General features: G+C 45.0%; 1 protein-coding gene across 7 annotated transcripts in view; it reads right to left on the bottom strand.

Moving 5' to 3' along the window:
- TBC1D1 (TBC1 domain family member 1) overlaps window positions 1–24,192 on the bottom strand; it is a 223,798-nt gene that overhangs the window by 107,668 nt on the left and 91,938 nt on the right. For all 7 annotated transcript variants that reach the window (XM_051965690.1, XM_051965689.1, XM_051965692.1 and 4 more), the window contains 5 exons: window positions 11,697–12,218; window positions 8,911–9,000; window positions 6,375–6,479; window positions 5,434–5,566; window positions 1,089–1,180 (listed from right to left, as the gene is read on the bottom strand). In XM_051965690.1, coding sequence (XP_051821650.1) covers window positions 1,089–1,180; window positions 5,434–5,566; window positions 6,375–6,479; window positions 8,911–9,000; window positions 11,697–12,218 — 942 coding nt within the window. The remainder of the gene's footprint in view (window positions 1–1,088; window positions 1,181–5,433; window positions 5,567–6,374; window positions 6,480–8,910; window positions 9,001–11,696; window positions 12,219–24,192) is intronic.

Genomic DNA, 24,192 nt, shown 5'->3' with positions numbered 1-24,192 from the left:
AGGGCGGGATGCTGGCCCGCAACCCTTAATAACTCTCTCCTGACATGGCGTCCGGGCAGTTCCCCTTCTTTGCCATCCTCAGGTGAATCTGCGCTAGCTACAATAGCATCACCATAATCAGGGGCCTTCTGGTGCCAGCACGCACAGTCCCACCAAGGCTCTAGGACTCCCACAACACTTCCCATAACCTCAGAATTTCCCTGTCTTGCTTTGCTGGGTTACCAACTCCTTTAGGGAGCTTGGCTGGCCCCGAGTGCCTACATCTCATTAAAACGCCTTTGCCTGGGTCAGAGACTGAGCGGGGGTTTGTTCAGAGGGGGCACACGACCCTCCCTGCCATTCCAAAGGCCATAGGTACCAGCGCACTACAGATCCCCCCCTTACGGTGATTCCTCCTTTTCTAAATCTGAGCATCTCGACCTTCTAGACTTAATTCTGCTCCAAAGAGTCACGGAGAGCTTGCCTGGGCTGGGCCAGCCCCCCAGAAGCGAGGCGGGGAGACAAGCTGGGGCCTCCCCAGTGGCGGCCTCCCTCTTCCCACCACTCAAGGCCGGCGCCTTCTCCACAGCTCCTAGTCCCGGGGAGGCCTTCCGAGGGCACACACGCTCAGTGGGAGGCCTCCAGGGCCTTGCGCCATGTTACCGCTCAGAAGGGACGTGGGGACAGCAGCTGACACGGCAGCAGGAAAAGCCATGCAAAAGCTGGATCTCAGTTACAAGATCTCTCTGGGACCATCTGGATCCCCTAAGATGAGATGCTCAGGGAAACTCTGAAACCAACCATCCGTCAAGGGATCATCAAGAATCCCAGTGTGAAATCTGCTGGCAGGTCAGGCCCAACCCCACAGATTCCCCTGAACCTCAGCTCCCTCATCTCTGAAGGGGCCTCCTTCCTCCCCACCACAACCGCAGCTACAAGGGACGCGCTCTGCAAGGAAGCAGCCAGAGGGAAGCCGCTCACTTGGGCGACCTGGCCCTCAGGCATGCACCAGGTCCCATGGGTCTGGCCGAGAGGATCGGTAGCCTCCGCCTCTATGGTCAAGGAGGGCACGGAGACTGGGAAAAGAAACTTGAAAAGCCCAACGGTACCTGAACTTCCTCAAAAATGGCTGCTTGTTCTTGATTACTTAGTGTTGTGAGGTGCTTCTGGAGCTCCAGCTTAGTTTTGGAAGAAGACATTCCTGGGAAGAAGGAAAAAAACAGAGGTGAACTCCAGGGAGATGCTGGAACTAGGAAACAGCCAATCGGCTTTGTATGTGGGTGTCTATACAACACACACACACACACACACACACACACACACACACACACACACGGACATGTGGACTCCAAGTAACTCATTTAATTCAGCCTCAGTCCTCCCTTCCACAAACATGGCCTGCAGGAGGGAAGGTAAAATGCTCCACAATCTCTGCAGAGAGAACCCCCCATGGAGCCCGGAGGAGGATGTGCCTGAAGGGCCCGGGCAAGGGACAGGAGCACTGCCCTGCCAGGGGCCGTGCATGGGGTGTTTGTGTGCAGACCAAACACAAACTATGAAACCCCACAGGGAGATCTGGCAAAAGAGGGCACCAGCGACTGCAGAAGGCGCCAGGGGAGACAAGGGAGGGAGCTTCCCTAAGGCGAGGGCGCTCGCTCCATGACATGGAGGCGGAAAACAAAGCGAGGCTGGCGTGGCCAGATTCTGAGAGTGCAAAGTGGAAGAGATACAAAATTTCCCATGGCCCTGAATTAGTGCTTAAGGTTAAAAGCCCTAATAGAAAGGCAGACTATTCTGCTTTTGTAATTTTTTCAAAAATCACTGTTTTCCCACTTCCATGACTTTGAACTGGCAATATTAAAGGCACTCTGAGGTGCGATCTCACTCTTCTCAGATTGACTAAGATGACAAAGGAAAGGAAAACATTGGAGGGGACGTGGGAAAAGTGGGATCCTAATGGATTGTTGGAGGAATTATGAACTGATCTGTCCATTCTGTGTATGACCACCTGTGCAATACAATGATCCGTGGTAACGCCAAAGGACTCAACATGGAAAGTACTATCCAGAGAGATATTTTTCCCATGGTGTTGGTTTTTTTGGGGGGGACAGACTGTATCTTCATTCAAAATGAACATTTATAACCTACATCATGTTGCTTACCATAGTGGGGATGAGTGGGATCAGGGGAAGGAAGGAGAGAATTTGGAACTTAAAATCTTTAAAATATAAAAACGTGAAGAACTGTTTTCACATGAAATTGAGAAAAATTAATAAATTATAGAATCATAGATTTGAAGCTAGAAGGGGCTTGGGCCTCCCAGCCTAGTCCCTCCATTCTCTAGAGATATTAGGTGTCTTGTCCTAGACCACACAGTCAGTCAGTAAACATTGAGGTGCCCACTACATCCTGGGCACTGTGCCAAATGCTGAAGTACTAAGAGAAGGTCGAGCAGCCTTTCGGCTCCATCCCCCTGCCACAGCTAAGAAAGCAGACTGCCATGGGGTGAGCGAAGTGGGCCCGGCAGAACGCCAAGGATGCCCCGCCGCTCTAGGCCGGCGTGGGCCCTTCAGATATTCTGGGGCTGCAGCAGCTGTCTCTCATAGTAATCCTCTCGGCTAGGAACACAGCTGTAAGGACAACAGAAAGACTCCAAATGTCACCTTCACAGAGAGGAATCTGACCTTGGAAATGCTTCCCGAGCCACATTTTTTTTAAAGAGACAAAATCATCCCAATCATCTGGGAGGCTCTTTTAAATTCCACAGTGGGCACAAATGTTGTCAATTAATGGCCAGCACGTATATTCACTTGCTAGGATGGAGGCCCATAGCACAGAGAGACTGAACAGGACACTCGGGCTAATTTCACAGGACTCAGAGCATAATTTTATTCTTTGAGTAAAATGAGGTGACCGTGACTGGTCATCTCTATAGTTTAGCTGGTGATCAGTCCTTGGGTGGGAATATAACCGTCACTTATAACTTTAAACACTTTGTAACTCTGAGTTATTACAGTTATTTCTATGGGGAAGAAAATTATCCTCTTTATGATAATCTGCTTTACTGAACAATTTCTTGGAACACTGCAAGAAAAGGCTGCTGACGAAGCAGTCTCCTAAAGCAACTGGTACCCACTTTATTAAGAGGGCCTCCAAGAATGAAGACAGGATTCTTTGTGGTCTGTCTGCTTGTACCACAAAACGTGCATTTTTAAAAACACTGTCCGTCCAGTCACATTCAGAGAGAGTCACTTCTCAAACAGACTCCCTCGGGGGGCTGCTGGTACACACGAAAAGCTCACAGAACAAGATCGTGGCAAGGGGACACAGAATTTACGGAAGGATACGCATAAAAATTGAACAGGGTGAAGAGGTAAGGATTGTTAGAGATCGTCCTGAATCTTGTCTAAGATTCAGTTTTTAAGTGGTGGCTAAGATTTATATAAAGTAAACTAAATGGAGGCGCTGGCAAGATGGCAGAGTGAGTGGTTTTAAGTGAACCAAATGAAACTTCAAGGGTGCCCATCCCCCCAAAAAAGTAAAACAAGCAAAAAACAGAAAACAAAAAAGGTGAGGGAGAAAAGCTCCAACACAAGGAAGAGAAAAAAGCCTTTAAAAAAGCCTCTGCAGGACCATCAGTAAAAACTAAAACTGGAGCTATTTCAAGACACTTTGCTGAGGACATTCTGTTCACTAAGAGAGGAAAGAAATCTCTGAAAGATGGAATATTAAAGCCAGTAAGAAAGACATTTTTAAAATGCCTGAGATTCAGGACTCACTGAATTGACAGAGAAGCTTAATAAAATAATGAATTTACCAAAGAGACTTGTCCCAAGAGAAGACAAAAATAAAGGAGAAAAAGACATTTTAAATCAGCTTAAGCAGAAAGTACTCTTAAGAAAAAGAGGGGACCGACCTAAAGGAGAAAGCTTGGAGAGAACCTGAAAATGAGTAATTCTCGGGAAGGGCTGGAACTGGGGTGACCGCGCTCCCGGCAGGCACAAACGCAAACCAATATTTCCAGTCTCCAAAGAGACGTGAACCCTGACGAGGCATCTTGTCACAGGTACAGCCTATGGAGGCACATAGAATGCACGGCACAGAGGGAGGCAATTGGGGGAGGAGGAAGAAGGGATAAAGAGGCTCCTTTGACCCCGAGAGGGACAGCACGGACTCTGTGGGCCATAGGCCCAGGACAAGCAGGTCCCCAAAGTCTCAGGGAAGCTTCAAGCTCCTAAATCTTCTTCTTTCCCTAATGAGGTAAGTGGGGCTCCCCAAGCGATCAACGCCTCTGAATCGGGGGGCTACGGCATCTCTGCCATGGACTCTCCCCGTTCTTCCACGCCAGAGGCAACACCAAGGCCCAAGGAACAGTCCTGCAGGAGAGTGTCGGGGTGAACTGAGACACCAGACATGTCACGTGGAGGTGTGAGCCTCAGTTTCCCCATTTTTAGAATCTGAGTAACCCTAGTGCCTTCCTTCCAGAACTGGGCAAGGGTCGACTGGGATGATGTAAAATCCTCCATGATGGTTAGCGAGGAAAGAGAGTGCACTTCTGGGCACGACAAATAACCGGGTATAGAGGAATGAGAAAGGGAGATGCTGCCCAGCCCCAAAGACAACCCTGATAAACAGAATGTGCACCATATGGGGGGGGGGGTATCTGTGTGTGTGTCTGTCCAAGCCTTCCCTAGAGCTCAGGGGGGCGGGGACAGCTTTAAAAGGGCCACAAACAGAGCGGGCGCCATGTAATTCTGTCACAGCTCAAGGTCAGGACCACAGTCCCGGCGCAGACTCAGCCCTCTGGGGCTCTCTGGGGATGGGGAGTGGTCTCGGGGCAGGCCCAACGACCTCCCAACCCCTGAGCTCTCTTCCCACTCCCCTAATCTCAGCCGGAGGTGCCTGGGCTGGGTTGGGGGGACAGCACTGCCGTCACATGGCTGTCTCTCCGTGACCTGCTGAGTTTCCTTGGCAAGGACATTGGCGGGCTTCGCCACGTCCCTGACAGAGATTTAAGGAATATGCTCGGGTCACACAGCCAATAAGTAGCAGGGGTAAGATTTGAACTCAGCTCTCTCTGCCTCCAAGCCCAGTGCTCTGTCCACTGAGCTTTCCAACTGCCCGTAGGCAACAAAGGCTTGGATGCAAAGGGGCCATTAGATGGCAAAGGGACCCGAGTTCAAATGCAGCCTCAGGCACTAGACATTAACTAGCTGTGGGATCTTGGGACTTAACCTGCCTCCCAAAAGAATGAATGGATAAATAAATAAATGGATAAGTCCACAAACAAACCAAAACTCGGGGTGGGTTCAAATCTAATCTAGAAACTTCCAGGCAGTGCCAGCCCTCTGGGAGCCTGAGGCGGCTCCCCATGACCAAGGCACTAGACCTCCCCAAATCTCCTCCCGCACTCAGGGGCCCGCGCCACCTTTGGGGAAAGCAGTTCTGGCTGACCTTCGATCTTCTCGCAGAGCCTATGCAGACCCTGCAGGGGGCAGCCCTCACACTGCTGTGCTGGCGTCCGGGACGTCTGCTGCACCGCGGCTACAGTGAAAGCCTGCTTCAGAGTCATCATGATCTCATCGACCTGATGGAACACAGGATAAGACGGCAGCCTGTGAAAAACCAGCACTTCTCTGCATGGGGAGTCAGGCTGGGAAGTCTAGTTATTAATCAGTCAACTAGTGATCTCTCTTTTGCTTTGATTGCTAATTGAGTTATCATTTGAAATGTGCTCCTAAAGATCATTATATACTCCAACAACAATACTATATGATGACCAATTCTGATGGATGTGGCCATCCTCAGCAATGAGATGAACCAAATCAGTTCCAATAGAGCAGTGATGAATTGAACCAGCTACACCCAGCAAAAGAACTCTGGGAGATGACTATGAACCACTACATAGAATTCCCAATCCCTCTATTTTTGTCCACCTGCATTTTTGATTTCCTTCTCAGGCTAATTGTACACTATTTCAAAGTCCAATTCTTCTTGCACAGCAAAATAACTGTTTGGACATGTATACTAACATTGTATTTAATTTATACTTTAACATACTTAACATGTATTGGTCAACCTGCCACCTAGGGGAGGGTGTGGGGGGAAGGAGGGGAAAAATTGGAACAAAAGGTTTGGCAATTGTCAATGCTGAAAAATTACCCATGCATATAACTTGTAAATAAAAAGCGCTAATAAAAAAAAGGAAAAAAGAAATGTGTCTAAGAAACCAAAAAGTGGAGCACAGACCCCTGACAGGGAAGGGGGACGTTAGCAGCTTCAGGCAGATGGACAGACCAACCGACTAAGCTTTCTGTCGCTCCTGACAACAGAGACAAAACAGATCTGAGCTCCACTTAAACGGGGACAAGGTCTATGAGCTAGGGGTCTCTTACCAAGGCTTCATTTGTACACTGAAAAACGTAGCAAACAAAATGAAAACCTCCGTTTTCCGAAGACTCTCTGCAGATAAATCCAAAGTGATCCACGTGTCGAATTCCCTTTGAAAGAAAAAAAAATAATCATGCTTTGTCACATTCAAAAGAGTCTCCTTGTACAGACACCATTCGGTAGCTTAAATGTCGCCTTTCCGATACACCGTTAGGGGCTGTGAATGGGGACAACCACCAAGAGCCGGGATTTGGAACTGGGCAAAGGAAGTTACTGAAACATTCATACAAATGGCCAGAGAGATTCTATCATGGGGCAGAGACCCAAAGGAAGTCAGGAAGAAAGAAAGGTCTTCTCCCATGTAGCCAAATGCACACTAGCCACACAACTACAAAGAACCTGAGATAAAACAGGCGTTTGTCAATGGAGGACCAGCCTTGTCAAGCCCATCCCTGAGTAACTGCCCCAATGTCCCCTCTTCTGCCAGGCTGCTGAAGTCGCCGGCTATAATGTGGGAAAGCCCTGGCCATTCCTCCTTATGGAGCGCAACATCTCTGTTCATAAATGAAGCTTCGGTGAGTGGAGGCCGGCCCTGGGGAGGCCTGCAGCCGGCCTTGCTGGCTGATCTCACGGTCGCTGACAGCGCAGAGGAGCATTCTGTGGGACAATCTCAGAGGGGAAGGGCTGGAGGGAGTGTTCAGATGGACGGAAGGAGACAAAGAGCGAGAATAGGGGAAAGCCAAGGGTAGCCAAGAATCCACAGCAAGCTCAAGGAGGGCAAAAACTCAGGATGGACAATACAGTGTAACTCGAGGCAGTTTGGAGAGTTTGGTTCAATGTTCGATAATTAGACACTGATATCCAAGAAATCACAAATCAGAACTTGATTTGTTATTGTTTACATGTAAATTTAACAAGAGTGTGAAAGAAATTGTCAATAATGGAGGATTTTAATGTGTGTCATTTAATGTGTTGTTAGATTTCCCTCCCTTCTCCCTCCCCATCTGGGAACTGATTGTGAAACATTTAGCAGGACCCTCCTGAAGCTCCTCCTCCCTAATTCAAAATTACACTTTCTAGCCACAGCAGGTCCTCAAGCCCCCGATGGCATGCCCTCCATCACCCTTTTTTAAAATTTATTTTATCTTGAACATAAAAGATAAACATTTCCATTACAAAGCAAAATAGAAAAACGATTGTACGTGGAACTGTAAATCTATTGCGCACAACTTGCTATTCCTTTTAAATATAAAATAGTTATATAACTTTCTTTTTTTCTTCCATTCCCCCTTAAAAATTAACAATGGTAATTTCACACCCCTAACCTGTGCCGTAAAAGGAGAAGGGAAAAATTGTAGATCAGTGGGGTGGGAGGGAATGAGATATAGCAATTCATTTATTGATAAAAATAACACCTATTTATGATATCATGTCCTAAAGTCCTAAAGATGCCATTTTTAGCCAATTCAAAGAATACTGTTGCACTTAAGGGACCTATATTTTTTGGTAAGGATATGCTATTTAAAAAAAAAAATAGTGATTTCCCAATGTGTCAGTGTCTCCTGATTACCCTCTCTATTCAGGGAAAACACCAACCTTCTAGAGACCAGGATTCACAACCTTGGAGTCACCCAAGATTCCTGACCCTTTTCATCCAATCTAAGTAAGTGAACAATCTCTTTAACTTCTATTTGTATAATGAAGGTACGGGACATGATCTCTAAATTTACTTCCTGCTTTGAAATACCATGATTTTATTTCCTAGCTTAGGACCTCTGGGACTCACCGAAGCTAACCTAATGTATGAAAGAGGACAAAACATTTATCTCAGTGTTTCTAACCTGTGAGATTTGTTCGAACTAGGTATATAAGGTTGTGAAAGAAGGAGACTGAAGGAATCACACTCAGTAAGACAATTATAAGGGAATTAGTGAGATAAAATAAGTAACACTCTCAGAACTTAGTCGTCCTCCTCTCCCAGCCCCCATATCTAGGAAATTATGAGCCAAATAATCATAAGCATGGAAGTGAATTATCAATTAGGAGCAAATAGGAAATAAGGGAGAAAGACATTAAACACATAAAAAAATCAATAACTGGGGAATATGAATAAAAAGGAAGGTTCACAAAATGTGATCTGATCAACCCTGGAAAAGTTATTATGGAAAAAAAAACCCAAACCTAAAAGTACTCCCCCTCCCCAAAGAAATTCATTTTCTTTAATGTTTTTGTCTTCATTAAGAGCAATTAAGGCCTATTATTACTTAGAATTACAAGTGAACATTCCTTTTCAAAGAAGCCAAGAGGGAGGAAAAAAAAAAAAAAAAAACAAGAAATGATTAACTCCATCCTTTTAACCTCTCCTGATAAATCTCAGGACAACCAGGCAATTTCCCACCATAAATTAAGTAGTAGATCACAGAATTCATAGGCACAGAAGTAGCCTTTTTCCCTTTTACAGAATTGTGTATGAATCACATTAGAAACAATTTCAATATGAAACATTGAGAAGAGAAAAATAAAACAGTGGTTTCTACTTACCTGAGAGCAAAAGGAAATCTCCTTAAAGTTTTTCTCCAATGCTATTTTTTTGGTGTCAGGACTGATGAGGTAAACTTCTGACTGGCCAATCTAGAGAAAAAAAGAGAGACAGAGAAAAAGAGAGAGAAGGAGGGAGGAAGGAAAAGAGAAGGAGAGAAAGAGAGGGGGAAGGAAGACAGGAAGGAAAAAGAGGGAAGGACACAGAGAAAGAGGGAAGGAGGGAGGGAAGAAAGAAGGAAGGAGGAAGGAAAAGAGGGAGGGAAGGAGGGAAAAGAGAGAGAGAGAAAGGGGGAGGGAGAGAGAAAAAGAAGGAAAAAAAAGGAAAGAAGGATAGAGGGAAGAAGGAAGAAAAGAAACAAGAGAGAGAAAAGCTGTTTTTAAAATTTCCAAATATTTTGAACTGTCACCATTTCCTCTCTTAATAACGGTCAGCTGCCATGCTGTTTAGTCCCTCAGTACGTCTGACTCTTGGTGAGCTCATGGAAAGCGGCCCCCCATTACTGTGCAAGGGTTCACCGCTTCCTTGCCCAGGGTCATATGGCATCCCCCGAGCTGCCCCCAGTTGTCACTAAGTCTTGAACTCTCTCCAATGCCCTCACTCAGCCGCGGCGGCACAGGCTTTAAGGCCCTCTCTGCTGAGAAGAGGCGCTTGAGAGCAGGGGTCTCTCTCTACCCTACGATCCTTATTTTCTGTGGCATTTAAAGCCCTCCACATCTGGTTCCAGCCCATCTTTCCAGGCTGCATCAAGGGTCCACCATACCCTCTGAACAGTCACCAACTGCTCCATTCCCTTTCCTACGTCCACTCCTTTGCCCAGGTTTCAAGTCTAGATTCCATCTGTTAGAACTGTGCGCTTGCATAGGGGAAGGTCTACCTTGTAAAGGCGGCTTCTCCTGATTCTCAGTTACTGATCTTCTCTCCTACTAATCCTGAAATTCCTTTATATTTATATTACATTCGTGATATATGTCATAAATCACATTTTACACACACACTCACATACATACACACACACACCACCACCACAAAGTATTATATTTTTTGTGTATTTACAAGCATACACACTTTCTTCCCCCAAAACAGAAGCACCTTGAGGTCAGGAAATGTTTCATTTTTGCCTCTCTACTGGCAAATAAGTGTTCAATGAAAGCTTCTTGAGTGAATACAAAGGTGTTCAGTACAAGCAGACTTTCCAAATGATTTAAGCTTACCCCTTTAGTTTACAAAATGTTTAACTTTTTTTTTTTTTTGTAAAATCTACAGGTAATTTTGCTTTTTTTTTGGCAGCTCCAGAGAAAGATATTCCTTCAGCAATGAGATAAGGACACCAAACAATACCGCACAGCTCGCTGCCTCCTCGGAGACCAGCTTCCTTAGGGGACACCCCAACAGCACAGCGTTTAGGTTCAATAAGGAAAGGTTCTAAGACCACTCAGAATCAAGTTATTTTTGCTTTGGAAGATTCACGAGAAGTTTTGACTTCAAGGATCACATATCTATACCTAAAAGGGAGCTCAGAAGTTATTTAATATTTTACAGGGAGAACAGATGGGGAAGTGAATAAGCACTTATTTATTTATTGACAAGTATGTGCCAGGAATTCTGCTGCTTTTTTTTCTTTTTACAAATACCATCTCATTGTATCCTCCCACAACCCTTCAAAGTAGGTGCTTTCATTGTCCCCATTTAACATTTGAGCACGAGGCAGACAAATTAAGTGACTAGCCCTGTTAGTATTGGAGGCCACATCTGAACCTGGGTCTAACTCTTATGCCCAGATGAAGGAACTAAGCAAAAGTTTGAACAAAGTGAATGTAGAGTTTCAAGCTAGGTCCTCTCACTTCAAAATCAGGTCATTTTTCACTATGCTATCAAATCACAGTAGTTTCAAACCAAGAGATCACTTTTACTCCATTTAAAACCAATACTTTGGGGTCTATCCTAGCACTAACATGTCCCAAGAGCCATTTTTCCCATTTATTTCTTTCAATGTCATTCACTAACATTGTTAAAGGGATAAAACAGATCTAATGCAAAAATAGGTTTTTTGACATTAGAGGAATATTTAAATTATGCACATTATCTCTAGACTAATGTTACTCCACATCATCAAGGGTTGGCCACATCTGGAAAACTAAAATGACCTATATTTAACATTTCCCAACCGAGAATACTTTTTTCTGAAATGCATATGAATAAACATTTGTTACTTTTTTATTTGATATTAAATATTTTCCATTATTTTAAAATAAGAGATTGGTCTCATGACTTTTTGGAAAGTTGTCTTTATAACTACAAGGTGAGGGGAGAGAGTTATTTTATATTTCTATGAATATGAGATAAAAATTATACATAACATTGGGAAATATTAGTCTCAAATGTCTTACCTGGAAGTTTTTAAAGGTTTATAAAAGAGGGATATTTTATCTCTTGAGAATAAAATATAAAATATGAGATTGGTCTCTTGACTCTTTATAAAGTTGTCTTTGTAACCATAGGAGCAGAGGGAGAGGGACAGAGGGGAGTTATTTTATATTCCCTTGAATACAAGACCAAAATTATACATAACCTTGGGAAATACTAGTCTCAAATTTCTCACCTGGAAGTTTTTAAAGGTTTATAAAAAAGAGGGATATTTTATCTTGAGAATGAAAGGGGTTAGGCTAAAACATCTAAGTTTATATCCAATAACTGCTGAAGTAATTCACTAAGAAACTTCCTTCATTTTGGACCACTGACTTTGACTCTCGTAATAAAAGGAGTAGGATTCACCACATAGCTTTACCGTGAATAACATAGTCCGATTCTCTTCAATGTCCGTAGGTTGCACGATATTGTGCCCACTTATGAGATGGCTCTGAATGTCATTTTCCTCAAAAGAGCCACCAAAAAAGCTACTGCTTCTGTGGCCCGCATCCTGAAATTCCTTCCTGAAAGCCAAAGAACGCAGTCCGGGTTGAGACAAAGATTTCCTCATGGGTTTTCGCTCCTGTTCCACGTTGCCCCCTGGTTGGAAGACAGAGCGGAACTTATCGGTGAGGGAAAACCCTCCGAGAGTATTTGGAGCTGCAGAGTTCTGGGATGGCAGGTCCAGCTCTGCCTTTCTGCTGCAGCTGACATGGTTAAATTTCTCGATACATTCATCAATGAGTGCCGGAGGGGCCTTTTTGTGGGCCACCGTCACTCGTCCACAGAACAGCACTTCAAACTTTTTGGCAAAAGTGTCATCGAATTCGGATTGAGAGTGAAATTCTTCCTGGCGAGCAATCTTCCCAGCTTGTCTAATGGAGCTAATGATCTCAGGCACCTGGGGGGAAAATAAGGAATTCAGATTTTACATTTGACCATGTTTACTATGTAGAACCTCAAATGTAAAAAGAATGCATGGAGGTAATCAAATGTGTTCTCTTCAAATGCTCAATCTTAAATTTTTTTTAAGGTTGAGGGAAGAAGGGAAGGAAGGAAGGAAGGAAGAAAAAAGGAAGAGATTTAGAAGGTTCTATTTTTTCTTATTACAGTTTGCTTTTCATATAGAATATAAGTATTGTATGTGTCAGAATTTGCGAATTCCTTTGCTCTATGAGGCAAATAAATCATCCTTAGAGTTAGGGTAATAGTATATTTACCTCAGTAAGATTATTCTGTTCATCCTGGCTCACCATTGCATTATTTAAACACGAAGAATTCTATTATCGATGGTATATTTTCCCAGCAAAATCTTCATACTGTTCTTCTTGCATCACAAAGAGTCCCAAATTAAAATATCTTACAATTTTTATTTGGGTCAAAACTATTTGTCCTTTTCTTCCCTGAGGTGTATTGGATTTTACTGCTCTGTTCTTTATTTCTTTATATTGGAGTAGCCTATCCACCCAGATCACAATCAGAAACTAAGACACCTTACCCAAAAGACCTGTGGTTACTTTGATAAACAGTCCCCAAGGGCAACTTTACAAGGAGCAAAATTCAATTTTCTCAGGGACCATTTGCTTTGCCTTAACGGGATATGCTTCACTGAGGCCCTCAGGTCTACATCTGTTCATCTCTTCTCAGCATGAAATTCCAATCAGACGTTTCAAAAAGATGACGCAGAAATAAAGATGAATACACAGCAATACATAAGATGAATGGGGGCATTAATAATACACATCCCATTAGTGAAATAAATACTTCCGCCATCTGTGAAATAACTTAGATGATAGATTGCCAAACCATAGTGAGGGAAAAATGCTGCATAATTTAGGTTTCCATTTACTGCCTCTATAAACAGGAAAGTTGCGTAAGGTAACAACTAAAGTCTATCAAGGAAAGGCTCTCTTATTATATAAGAGGCAAACCCAATGGATAATTGTGCCTTTTTTTTTCTTGCCATTAAGAAAAAAACAAATTAGGGAAGTGGAGAGAGTGCTTACAATGGCTTGGTCTATAATAATAAGATGTCACTCAGGAAATATACCATCAGAAAAGATGGGCTATTCTCCTAAAGAGAAAGAGGGATGGGAAACAGAGTCCTGCACTGGTACCCAAGAATATTAAAAGACCAAGAAGAAAGTTCCCGCAAAGGTGCTCCAAGAAACTTAAGAGCAAATCCTGCACAGGATAACAAAGTGTGGATGGGTTTCAACCCACACCAATGAGAAGAACTTAAAGTGAAGGAAAGCATTTCCTCACTAAAATACTAAAGAAGAAGTTCACTTCAATTTAAAAACTCCTCCCCAGAAGTACAAAAAGTTACTGGTTAAGAAAATGAAATAGGAAGAGTCAAAATTTTCCACAGTCATGTCAAAAATCAATCTATAGACTGAAGAGTTACTTTAACAGAAAAAAAACAAAACTGCAGTCTCAAACCTCAACCTCCTAAGCACCCAGGATATGATAAATTATTTTTTTCCAAGAATTAATGTCCTAGGTAATTATCTATTATGAAAATTATTACAAATTCTTCCCACTTTTTTTAACTTTGTAGAAAACTGTTTCTGATATACTTTTCAGCTATGTTTTTAAAAAACTATTTTCTGAAGAAAACTAAGCCTAAAAAATGTAAATTTTTTAAAAATCAGAATTTTAGTATGCTCTAGGAATAGTGTGACAAATATTCTGTGATGGTGTGATGTACTTTGTATTATGCAATATGCACCCGCTGGAAGCCAATAAAATATTACATATAGGAGGGACTCTGGACAGTCTAGACCACAAGACAGTCCTGTGAGATTTTATTTCTATCTTTGTAGTGACTCATCTTGAACTTTGGAAAAAGCAGCCTCTTACATTGTATTTCTTTAAAATTCTGGCAAGATTTTTATATCTAATGAACGCTGTGTGGTAGGGAGTAATGATGAAGAAATGAGAAATGAGGAAGAGGAGGAGGAAAGAATTAGCTTGTTTATCTGCTGAACTTTGCTACTTTCCAGCAAAGTGAAAATTATGTTATCAGCAAGTCATGTGAATCTTTCTTTCTAGTTACTGACCTTGTTCTTCCAGAGCACATTTTACAAGCTGCTTCTACTTGTCTTGCAGGTTCCTAATATTTGTTCCTAATACTGTTTAGAATCCTGATGTGTCTGAATTTGGTAAGAGCAAACAACTTTTTTTTCAAAAAACATTAAAAAAAAAAAAGAATACACACAGTAAAGAAAAAAAAAATCACATGAGCTGAATTTATGATGCCTTCAGAATGGATTAGTATAAAAATGGAACACAAAACATGGTGGTGTCTAAGTGACTCCTTTCATGTAGAAGGAAGAGGAATAATTCTCTGCTGAAGGGGAGACTCCCATATCAAAACAACCCTCAAAATCCACTCCTAGATGACCAAAGGGACCAAGGTCAGAGGGCACGCCAGTCTGGGGACTGTCAGGCCCAGGCTGGGAAGGGCAGTGTGGCCGTGGTACAAAGTCATCCCCCTCTTGCAGCAGCACTGAGAGCCGCTGCTTTTCCTTCAGGTTGGCACATGGCACGGCTCAAGATTACTGTTGGCACAGGACAACCTGTTCCACTCAGAAGCACCCAGGAAGGGTGCTCCATGCCATAAAAGGGAGAAGGAGGTTTAAAGATCTCTGGAAGACGAAGTGAGGAAACAGTTTGAAGCCAAGTGATACACTATAAAATAGCTTCCTTAAGCGAAGCTCAGGATCTCAGAATACCATCGCACCAACAGGTTCAGAATGCTTATCGATATGGCATGGCCAAAGTTTCTGCTAAAGCTGAGTAACCCATTATCCCCTCCTCATCCTAATTCTGCGCTCTGTGTGCCTGATGATAGAGTGAATTAAAAAATTCAGAAATGGCTTAACGCAAAGGAAATTAATCAAGGCCTGATGAGGGTCCTGTGGACTCCAAAGGCAGCTAAACACTAAACTTGAACACTAAAACTAGAAATAATGCAAGAAAAGTACCTGAACACAAAAAACAAAGTATTAAAAGAATCCGCGTCTCCTTCATTTAAAAATAATAATAGTTAAATAAAAACCTGTGCTGCAAAGACATACAGATCTTAAATCCAATAAACTCAATGACAAAGTTCTGTCAGCTACCATTAAGGAAGACCTTTAAATACAAAGAGAAGCAAATCTGAATAACCCAAGACTGTTGGGCACCCACCAAAAACCACAAGTGAATTCTGAAAATGGCAGAAGATACACAATTCTCATTATTTTTAAAGGCTATCACTACAAAGACGATGGAGACACAGACACGTGCTGACCTATGATACTCAGAACGGCCACAAAAGGGCCAAGGGGCCTTGGAGCTACCCGAACATCGGCAAAGTCCTCTCTCTGCTAAAAGCACAATCGTTGATCACATCCTGATTCGATTTTGATAATCTTAGTCTTGTTAAAAAAAAATCAATAATGGGAAATGCTCATTTAGACCAATTTGTAACCAATAATAAAGAACTGGTTACAGAAGGTGAAATGAGAGGAACCTCGGGCTGAAATGGCCAAACTGCCTTAGAATTTATGATACAGAAGGACAGCAAAATCACATGGAATGGCACAACCTCAAGAGTTTGGGGAGAAGCATCCGGCAAGAGGACGGGTACCACTGCGTGGCCGGAGGGTCAACTCAAGAGGCCCAGGATGGTTTCAAGAATAAATTCTGATGATCCTGACAAGGAACGAAATGGCTGTCTAGCCCACATCACTCCAACTATTTCATAAGAATAGCATTCACTCATTCAATTTATTTAGAAGGCATTTATTAAATGCCTGCTGTGCGACAGACACTTTTATTTATTCTGAAGACACAAAAAAACATGCATGAAATCATAGTGAAAAGTGTTTTCTAAAAAATCTAGGTAAACTATGAATTAATGAAAGCAAAAAATACTTAAGTGAGTGATATAACTTGGCGATGCACTTAGCATTATAAAAATATTCATGATAGATTTCTGCCAAATGTTCTTCTGAAACCTAGGAAAACTATATGAATGAAGAGAAAAGGGAAGGGAAGGAGATGGAAGAGAGGAAGAATGAGGAAGGGAAGGAAAAAAGAGGAGGAAGGAAGAGAGAAAGGAAGAAAGGGAGGGAGGAAGGGAGGGAGGAGGAATTTAACAACTGCTTACTGTATGTGTGCCTAGTATAATGCTAAATAGTAGGGATACAGAAACATATGAGAAACTGCCAAACATTTTACTGAAATCTAGGTAAATTACATGAATTAATAAAACAATGAGAGAATGAAAGAATGAAAAATTAACAGTTTTGAAGTGCATCCTCTATCACAGGCATTGGTAGAGATACAAATGAAAATAAATGAACACAACCTCCCCCTCAAGGAGTATTCCTGTGTTCCTGATACACACACTTGGAAATCTTGTCAAAAAGGACAAGTAGGTCTTTCATGACTGCTGCTGTCAGCCCTCCAAGCCATGATGCTCAAGAATCCCTCACAGATCGAGATGATGCGAGATGATGCTACAAGTTCCTTCTAAGATTTAACATCATTTAACTCTCTCAGGTGAAGATTATCCAAATAAACATTTCCAAAAACCCAATGCCTTTAGCCATGCAGTGCTATAAAAAGATCAATTAAAGTACATTTGAATCATGGGAGCTCAAACAAGTACAGGATGTCCCTCAAGGTCCAATGCAGTTTTAAGCTTTAGAATAACCTCAAAAGTACATGTGCTACAAACTTAATTTTTTTTTTTGAAATTTTAGTTGTTTACATTCCTTTAATAATTATTTGGCTTTGTGAACTCTGAATAACAAGTTTTTCGTTTGAATTTTAACACCCCAGGGCATCCCATCAGGACATATAGAGACTGGTAGATCTGCAGAGAATTTCTCTTGGCTGCTACAGATCTTTCCCCATCACACTTTTTCTTGGGAAATCATATCAGATTCCATGTGCATAAAAACCGGACAATCTTCAAGCCGGAATTACTAATGCTATCCTTTCAGTGGCCGAGTAACAAACCCTTCACAAAGTCTGAAAATCAGCTGGAACGATGTATAGCACAGGACAGCTGCTGCACAAAATTTTAATAAGAATCCTGTCAATATTTTAAAATTGCAAATTGACCTTTCAAGTTTTGTTTTTTGTAAGTTTGTGGCACTGAACTAAGATTTTGGGGACATCCCATGTCACTTTAAAATTATAATTAATTAATTAAAATTAAAAATAAAATTATAAAATGGTCTGAAGGATAACAGAGTGAATGCAACTCATACCACTTCAAGGCAGAAACTTCCCCCCTCCCCCCATCTATCATCACTCAAGGTCCAATACCAAAAGGCAAATGTTATAGACTTGGTCCACACCTATAAGCTCTGAACAATCAAGTTACTGGTGATAAGCATGTGAAGGAAACAGACGGAATAATAAAGGTATTAATTCCTTCAATCATTTACTATGTGCCTCATACATACATATATGAAGAGGGGGTACATAGAGATGATTACAGAGGCACTTAAGACATGCTGAGTCTTCTAAGGAACTTATCCCTTAGGGGTTCACAAACATTCTAGTGAACTCACTATGTGAACAGTTCTAAGACGGGAAGATAATATCCAACACTTCAGAGGTGAAGTCACAGGATTGAATATTTTTCATTACAGAAAGATGTTCAATGAATCAGATTTCACAATATTATCTTAATAAAGAAATGTGAAGAGATCAAGGAAGTAAATATAACAGGCAGTTAATCACGCTGGACACCCAAGGCACCAGGAATGCTCAAAGTGGTTTTCAGAAAGAGCATGGAAAGGCTTTACAACTGATCAACACGAATGACCGACCACAATTACATCAGATTCACGAATGACCAATCACAATTACATCAGATTCACGAATGACCAATCACAATTACATTAGATTCATACACTTTCCACTTCCTGATAGGACAGACTTGGAGTACAAATTAATGTGTTTCTGAGACACGGCCAGAACTTACTTTTTTGTCTGACTCTTTTTTTCAATTCAACAAATGGGAGACGAGGAAAATAGATAAATTCACAAGGAATAGTGGGTGATTTGGGGGCATACATCTAAAAGATCACAAGAAATCAGTAAGGTAGCCATGCCATTAAAGTCACAATTTCCCATCTTTTACACACGTTCCAGAATCACCTTTCAAAATGACAGGGTATAAAGAAGTTGTCTTAGGTAATAGCTATCCCGCTCAGGGGACAGCACCCCGAGGGAACTCTGCAAGGCTATTACTGATCCGTTTTGTTAAAGGTGATTTCTTCAATGGGACTGAAACAACAGAGTTTGACTGAAACAAAAACAAACAAAAATAATTTTTAAAAAAACTGTCACAGCCTCTAAAGGAAGATACCACGTCTCATGCCCAATGTGGTCCACAAGAATACAAGACTTCCGGCGTTTAGCACAGTGCCAATTTTACAATGTTTGCTGAGCTTAAGAGCTTGATTTAGTTAATTATTTTCAATCAAACGCTTAAGTAATTTACAAAGTTTTAGAATTGATTTTCAATCCAACTAACATTTAAGTCTTGATCTCATAACAGAATCAACACAGCAACAGGCCCTAAAATGTCTCTCCAAATGCTCTTTCCTGGACTAAAATTCAGCAACTTCAGGAAGTTCAAACTGACTGAATGTTTATTTTTCTAACTAAATTTTTTTTTCTTTAAATCAGCACAGGATTTGGACCCAATGTTTATAAGCCACTTTGAAAAAAATATCAAAAATAGACTCAAATTATAATTCACATCTGACTGAAACAGGACACGCTGTCCCCATGTTCTTTCTATATCCTGTCACCTAAAACGAGAGAAGATTACTACCACGAATTATACAAAAATAGGTAGTTGGCTTGAAAAGCACACATGTGCAGAGAGGTACTTGTAAAAGTACTAGCATAATTCAATCTTGCAAAATGTAGCAAGTACATATTACATACCAGCATATTTCTAGACACCTGGAAAATTTTTAAAGTGATTTGGCCAGGGTGACACAGCTGGTGTTTATTTTTTTTAATTTATATTTAATAATAGGTTAGAATCACAGCACTTCTAGTTGGAGGGACCCCCATCTCCTCCAACTTACTGCAGGACCCCCAAAGAGAAGGGAGTGGCTCTTTCAAAAGCAGACTCTTGGCAGCTGCCCCGAGCTCTCCACCAGCTGTCCGCCAGGCACTCCTGCAACCCATCTTCCCACAGCCTGAAACCCAGACCTTTCAGCACGCTGTAGCCCTCTGGGTGTCCCTCATCTTTGTCCTTCTGCAGACTAGGTGCACAACAGGCTCCAGATGTGCCCTCTGACAGAGGCAGAATCCGGGGACACTCGGCCCCATTCCCAAAGGTGCGACTTAATTCTGCCTTCTCCCCACTGCGACCTTGATGGGAGCACAGACCCTGTCAAACTCCCCAGGGCTGGCTACGCTGAAGAAAATGTAACAGGGAAACATCTAATAGAGTAGGGACTAGCTCCCTGGAGGCCTCAGGGTCAGCCAGAGTCAGGATAATCAAAGTCCTTGGTCTTCAGGGGGAGAAGTGAAGGAGGCAGGCAAGCTGCCAGGAGGCTCGCCAAAGATCCTGGAGTCCAGAGTCACCAACTTCTCTCCTCCTCCTTCTGCCCTGTGGTCTCCCTCCCACCCTCCAATCCTGCCTCTGTTATCTTAACACCAAACATTCAGCAAGCACCAATGGTGAGGAGAGCCATATATCCAAGCATATAGAGTCATTGTCTCACCCGGAATAGCTAATTAGCTGTAAGTGCTTAGTTGTCTGATGCACAGGTTTTTCAGAGTTTCAGCCCCCCACATATCACAAAAATCAATACAGCCCATAGGCTCCAACAGAATGAAGCCCCTCAGATTCGGCTTCTATCCTCCCCCGGGGCGTCACCACCTGCACAGGGCACCCCCCCAAATCACTGATAACTGGGGGCCGGTCACAGCCAGCCCCGCACTGACAATGAAGCCGCCCCCCACCCCTTGTGACTCGGGGCCATCACCTTCCCGGCCGTCCCCTCCATCTCCCCGTGAGGAAATGCTGCCTCTTCAGAACTCCCCAGAAAGGAGACGGGTCCCCGGGTCTTCTCTGCCCCGAGGCCCACCACCTAGCACTCCCATAATCTGGGAGAATGTCCCTAAGACCTCTGGGGTCCGCAGGGAGCTGACTATAGGCTCCCCCCTTATAGAAATCTAAGAAACCCAACCTGGCAGGGTCTCTCCTCGAGCGTGCACAGTCCTTCAGACTCTGGGGGCTCCTCAGCCACGCCTCCTGGCTGCGCTGTCATGACAGACTTCATCTGGGCCGGGGACCTGACTCATCAAGGCCACACGTCCCTACTTTATCTCGGGGTCCAATTCTCGCTTGGAGAGCTACCCTGGGAAAGGGTCAGCCCTTGGCCCTTAAGCGAATCAGGGTCTTGGGTTTCAGGCGCAGGAGACCTGATCACCTAGGAGGGGGCGTGGGTGGTCCCTAGGCCAGACGAGAGAAGGGGGCTGAGCAGAGTGGTAGCAGCGAGGCCGGGCCCTGCTGAAACAGGATTACTTACAATGTTTTGGATATCCTTTCCCCTGCCTTTGCTCCTCTGAATTTACACATTAAAGTCAAAGGCCAAATACTGAGGCGGTTATTTCTGGATTCCTGCCAAGTCGCTAAGAATCGGGCTTCATTTTTCCAAAGGTAGAAAAATAAGGTTTTTATTTCTCATAATAAAACAATGTGAAGTAGCATCTAGTTTATATAATAAAATAAACACGCCACCAATATACAATAACAAAAAGAAAGCATCGGTAAAAGTTACTGGGTGCAGGTTACTGCCAAGGGAATTGCTCCTTGCTCCACACCAGTCTCCCCAGAGGCCTCAGCCCAGGAGAAGTCAGACCCAGATACAAAGCGTCCGCTCCTCCCAGCCACCTCGGCCCCCTCCCGGGCAGAATCCTAGATCCTATTGCTCTTCTTAGAAATAAGAACAATCGGCCTGGACACAGACACATGGCCACCACGGACGCTCACGGGGCACGGCCTCGGTCAGAACGCTGGCTCCGGTGCCAGCCCCAGTGCCGACCGTGACCGGCCTGTGGGCATGGGCAAGTGTCCTCCCCAGACACGGAAGCCATTCCTGCCCAGCACTTAAGGGCAGGCGTCAAGGACACGGAGGAGAGGGCAGGGCGCAGACCAGACCCCTTCTGAGCCCCAGGCCAGCCCTTTGCAGATCCCAGAGGGAAGCAATCAGCCCTTCTCCTCCAAAGGCACTGAGGTGCCCTTCAGGAGGGCACCAGCCACTGCTGTCCTAGAAAGAGTTACAGGGTTCAAGCCAGGCCCAGAGCTCCAGGGCAGGGAGCCCTCGGCAGCCCTCAGGAGGCCGGCACCGGCAGGCCGTGAGCACCATGCTACAGGCTCCCAGAGAGCTGAGCCTGGGCACCCACCAAGGGGCCACCCTTCCCATTCTCACGTCCCTGCCCCTGGCCTGGCCCTCCCCACCGCGGCCAGCCAGAGGAGCTGAAGCGGCAGAGTCCTGAGGCCGCGGGCACCGCCAGCCGCCGAGTCCCGGGGGCAGCCACGCTCCTGAGCTCCGGCACTCCGGGAGAAGCCCCGCTTCCAGCCCGGGACCTGCCAGTCTCCTGGGAAGAACCGTGGCGGGGGGGCAGCAAGGCAAGGCCCAGGAAACAAAGTCCGCCGGCCGGTGAGAGGGCTCCCCCCACCCAGGAAAGGCTTTGGCCCACTGCTCTAATGTCCGGGCTGGCTCTCTGGAGGCGCTCGGGATCAGCCCGAGTCCTTGGTCTTAGCAGAGAAGTGCAGGAGGCAGGAGGGCCACGGGGCTGGTCAGAGATGGAATGAATCATTTCCAGGCCCTGTTGGCCCTTATATACCTTATTGTGATTACACCATTACAGCACACGGAGCATGTGTGAACTAGAGGGCCATGACATCACCGCGCTAAGTATATGTGAACGAGAGAACCACTGTCTCATTGATTCCTCTGAGCTAACCCTTGTTTCAAGCAGACTTCCCAGAGTTCCGGCCCTCTCCACATGGGGCATCCCTGTCCGCGGCGCCCCTAGCACCGGGGCCTCCATGTCTGACCGCAGCTGCCGCCTTCCACACATACCGGCCCCCTCACCGAGCCCGACCTATCACTGGTATCGGGTAACCTGAATTTTTAAGCAAACTCTTGTCAGGGAAATACCAAGAAAGATATTCAAACCCTAAGGGGATGAGTGAGAGTTTGCTATTTAAAGTAAAAAAAGAAAAAAAGAAATCCTCGGGACCGTCCATTTACTCTGGCTTTGGCCTGTGCCACAGCCCGGGGAGTGCCCAAGGCGGAGGTCCGTGCCCGGCACGTTTCGGGGGTAACCTGGGGAAGTTCCTCCCATGCTAATTCCCTTTCCGAAAAGCAAATCCCCCCCTGCCCCCACCTCGGCCTTTCGGCCTGCTACCCGAGCCCAGGGCTCTCATCCCAGGGGGCCGTGACCTCGGGGGTGGTCCGGTCTTAACCTCCCCACGACTGTCTCACTGGACCTGGTTTCCTCTGCAGACCTGCATGCTTGATTTGGGGCATTTCAAATCCTTTTTCTGAGACGAGCTTCCCCAGCCCACTGACGGGTCCAGGACCTGGGAAGGTGAAGACTCCCCCCTCCAGGAGCAGCCTACCGAAAACAGCCGTGGATGTGGCCACTTCTGCTTCCCCTGCCCTGGCAGGGAGGAGAGGACCCAAAGGTGGCCCCCACGGCATGCTCCCCAACCCCCCTAGGTCGACAGCGCACTTCTCCTGTGTTTCCGCCTGGGCATAACCTCTACAGCTTCCGGGGAGCCGGGCACTCTTCCAGGCCGAGACGCCCGCCGGGGGCACCGGGAGCTAGCCCAGCCGGCCGGGGTCGAAGGCCCCACTTGAGTCCTGCACCCAAGGCCAAGCCAGGGCCTCCGGGGCTTTCAGCAAACAGAAGATGGGGCTGAGTCAGAATCATGGAGCCAGAGTGGAACAAAGTCACAGGCCACCAGCTCCGGGGCAGGAGGGAGCTCAGGATGGAGAAACTGAGGCTCCACTGAAACTCAGTGACTTGTTCATGGAGAAACACTACCGAGTGGCCGAGGCAGGATCTGAACCCCACACTTCCGGACTGAAAGCCCACCACCCTACTCACCATGATGCTGAGGGACAAGCGAGCTCCAAGGCTCCCCGGTAAGTGGGGTGTCCAAAGCCTCCCCCCCAGAATTCTGGGGCCACCAAGGTCCCGAACCTTCAGGACCTGCAGAAGGGAAGAATTATGCGGCCAATGCAAGACGAAAGGCTATGGCAGGGGGACGGCTCTATTACGACCGCCAGCCTGCCCGAGCACCCAGAAACTTCCCCGAACAAGCGCCCCCATTGTCCTCAGGGATCACGGTTGTGATTCATTTCCTCCTTCCCTCAGTAAAAGAGGGGGCGAGGGGGCCCACTAGATTCTCCAGTCCACCCCAGGCTCCAGAATGGAGGAGAATGAGCCAGGAATGGTCCAAATGGGTTCTATCCATTGTATACGTAATTCACTGCTTTTGCATAGTTCATAGACACCATGTTCTTTACCAATAAACATCCATCCCACGGGAAGTCGCATGTGTATAATGACAAAAGGGCTACTATTGACATGAGGCTTTAGGGTTTGCAAAGCTCTTTCCATCTCACAGAGTTTCAAAGCAGTTTAAGCTGGAATAGCTTAGAAATGTTCAAGTTTTTGCCAGCGGGCCTTAAGACTAGCCTAATGAGACTTTTGGAACACCCTACGTGACCTGAGCTCTGCAAGCGCCCCTGGGGAGGCGCGACTAGTCAGCGTCCGCTCAGCCTCCCAGGCAGTCCAGGGGCCGAAGCCTCTCAGGGGCC

The sequence above is a fragment of the Antechinus flavipes genome, chromosome 6 (assembly GCF_016432865.1).
Source record: "Antechinus flavipes isolate AdamAnt ecotype Samford, QLD, Australia chromosome 6, AdamAnt_v2, whole genome shotgun sequence".
Classification (NCBI taxonomy): Eukaryota; Metazoa; Chordata; class Mammalia; order Dasyuromorphia; family Dasyuridae; genus Antechinus; species Antechinus flavipes.
Note: the sequence above shows the minus strand (reverse complement) of the source record. Positions and strands in the feature narration are given on the sequence as shown.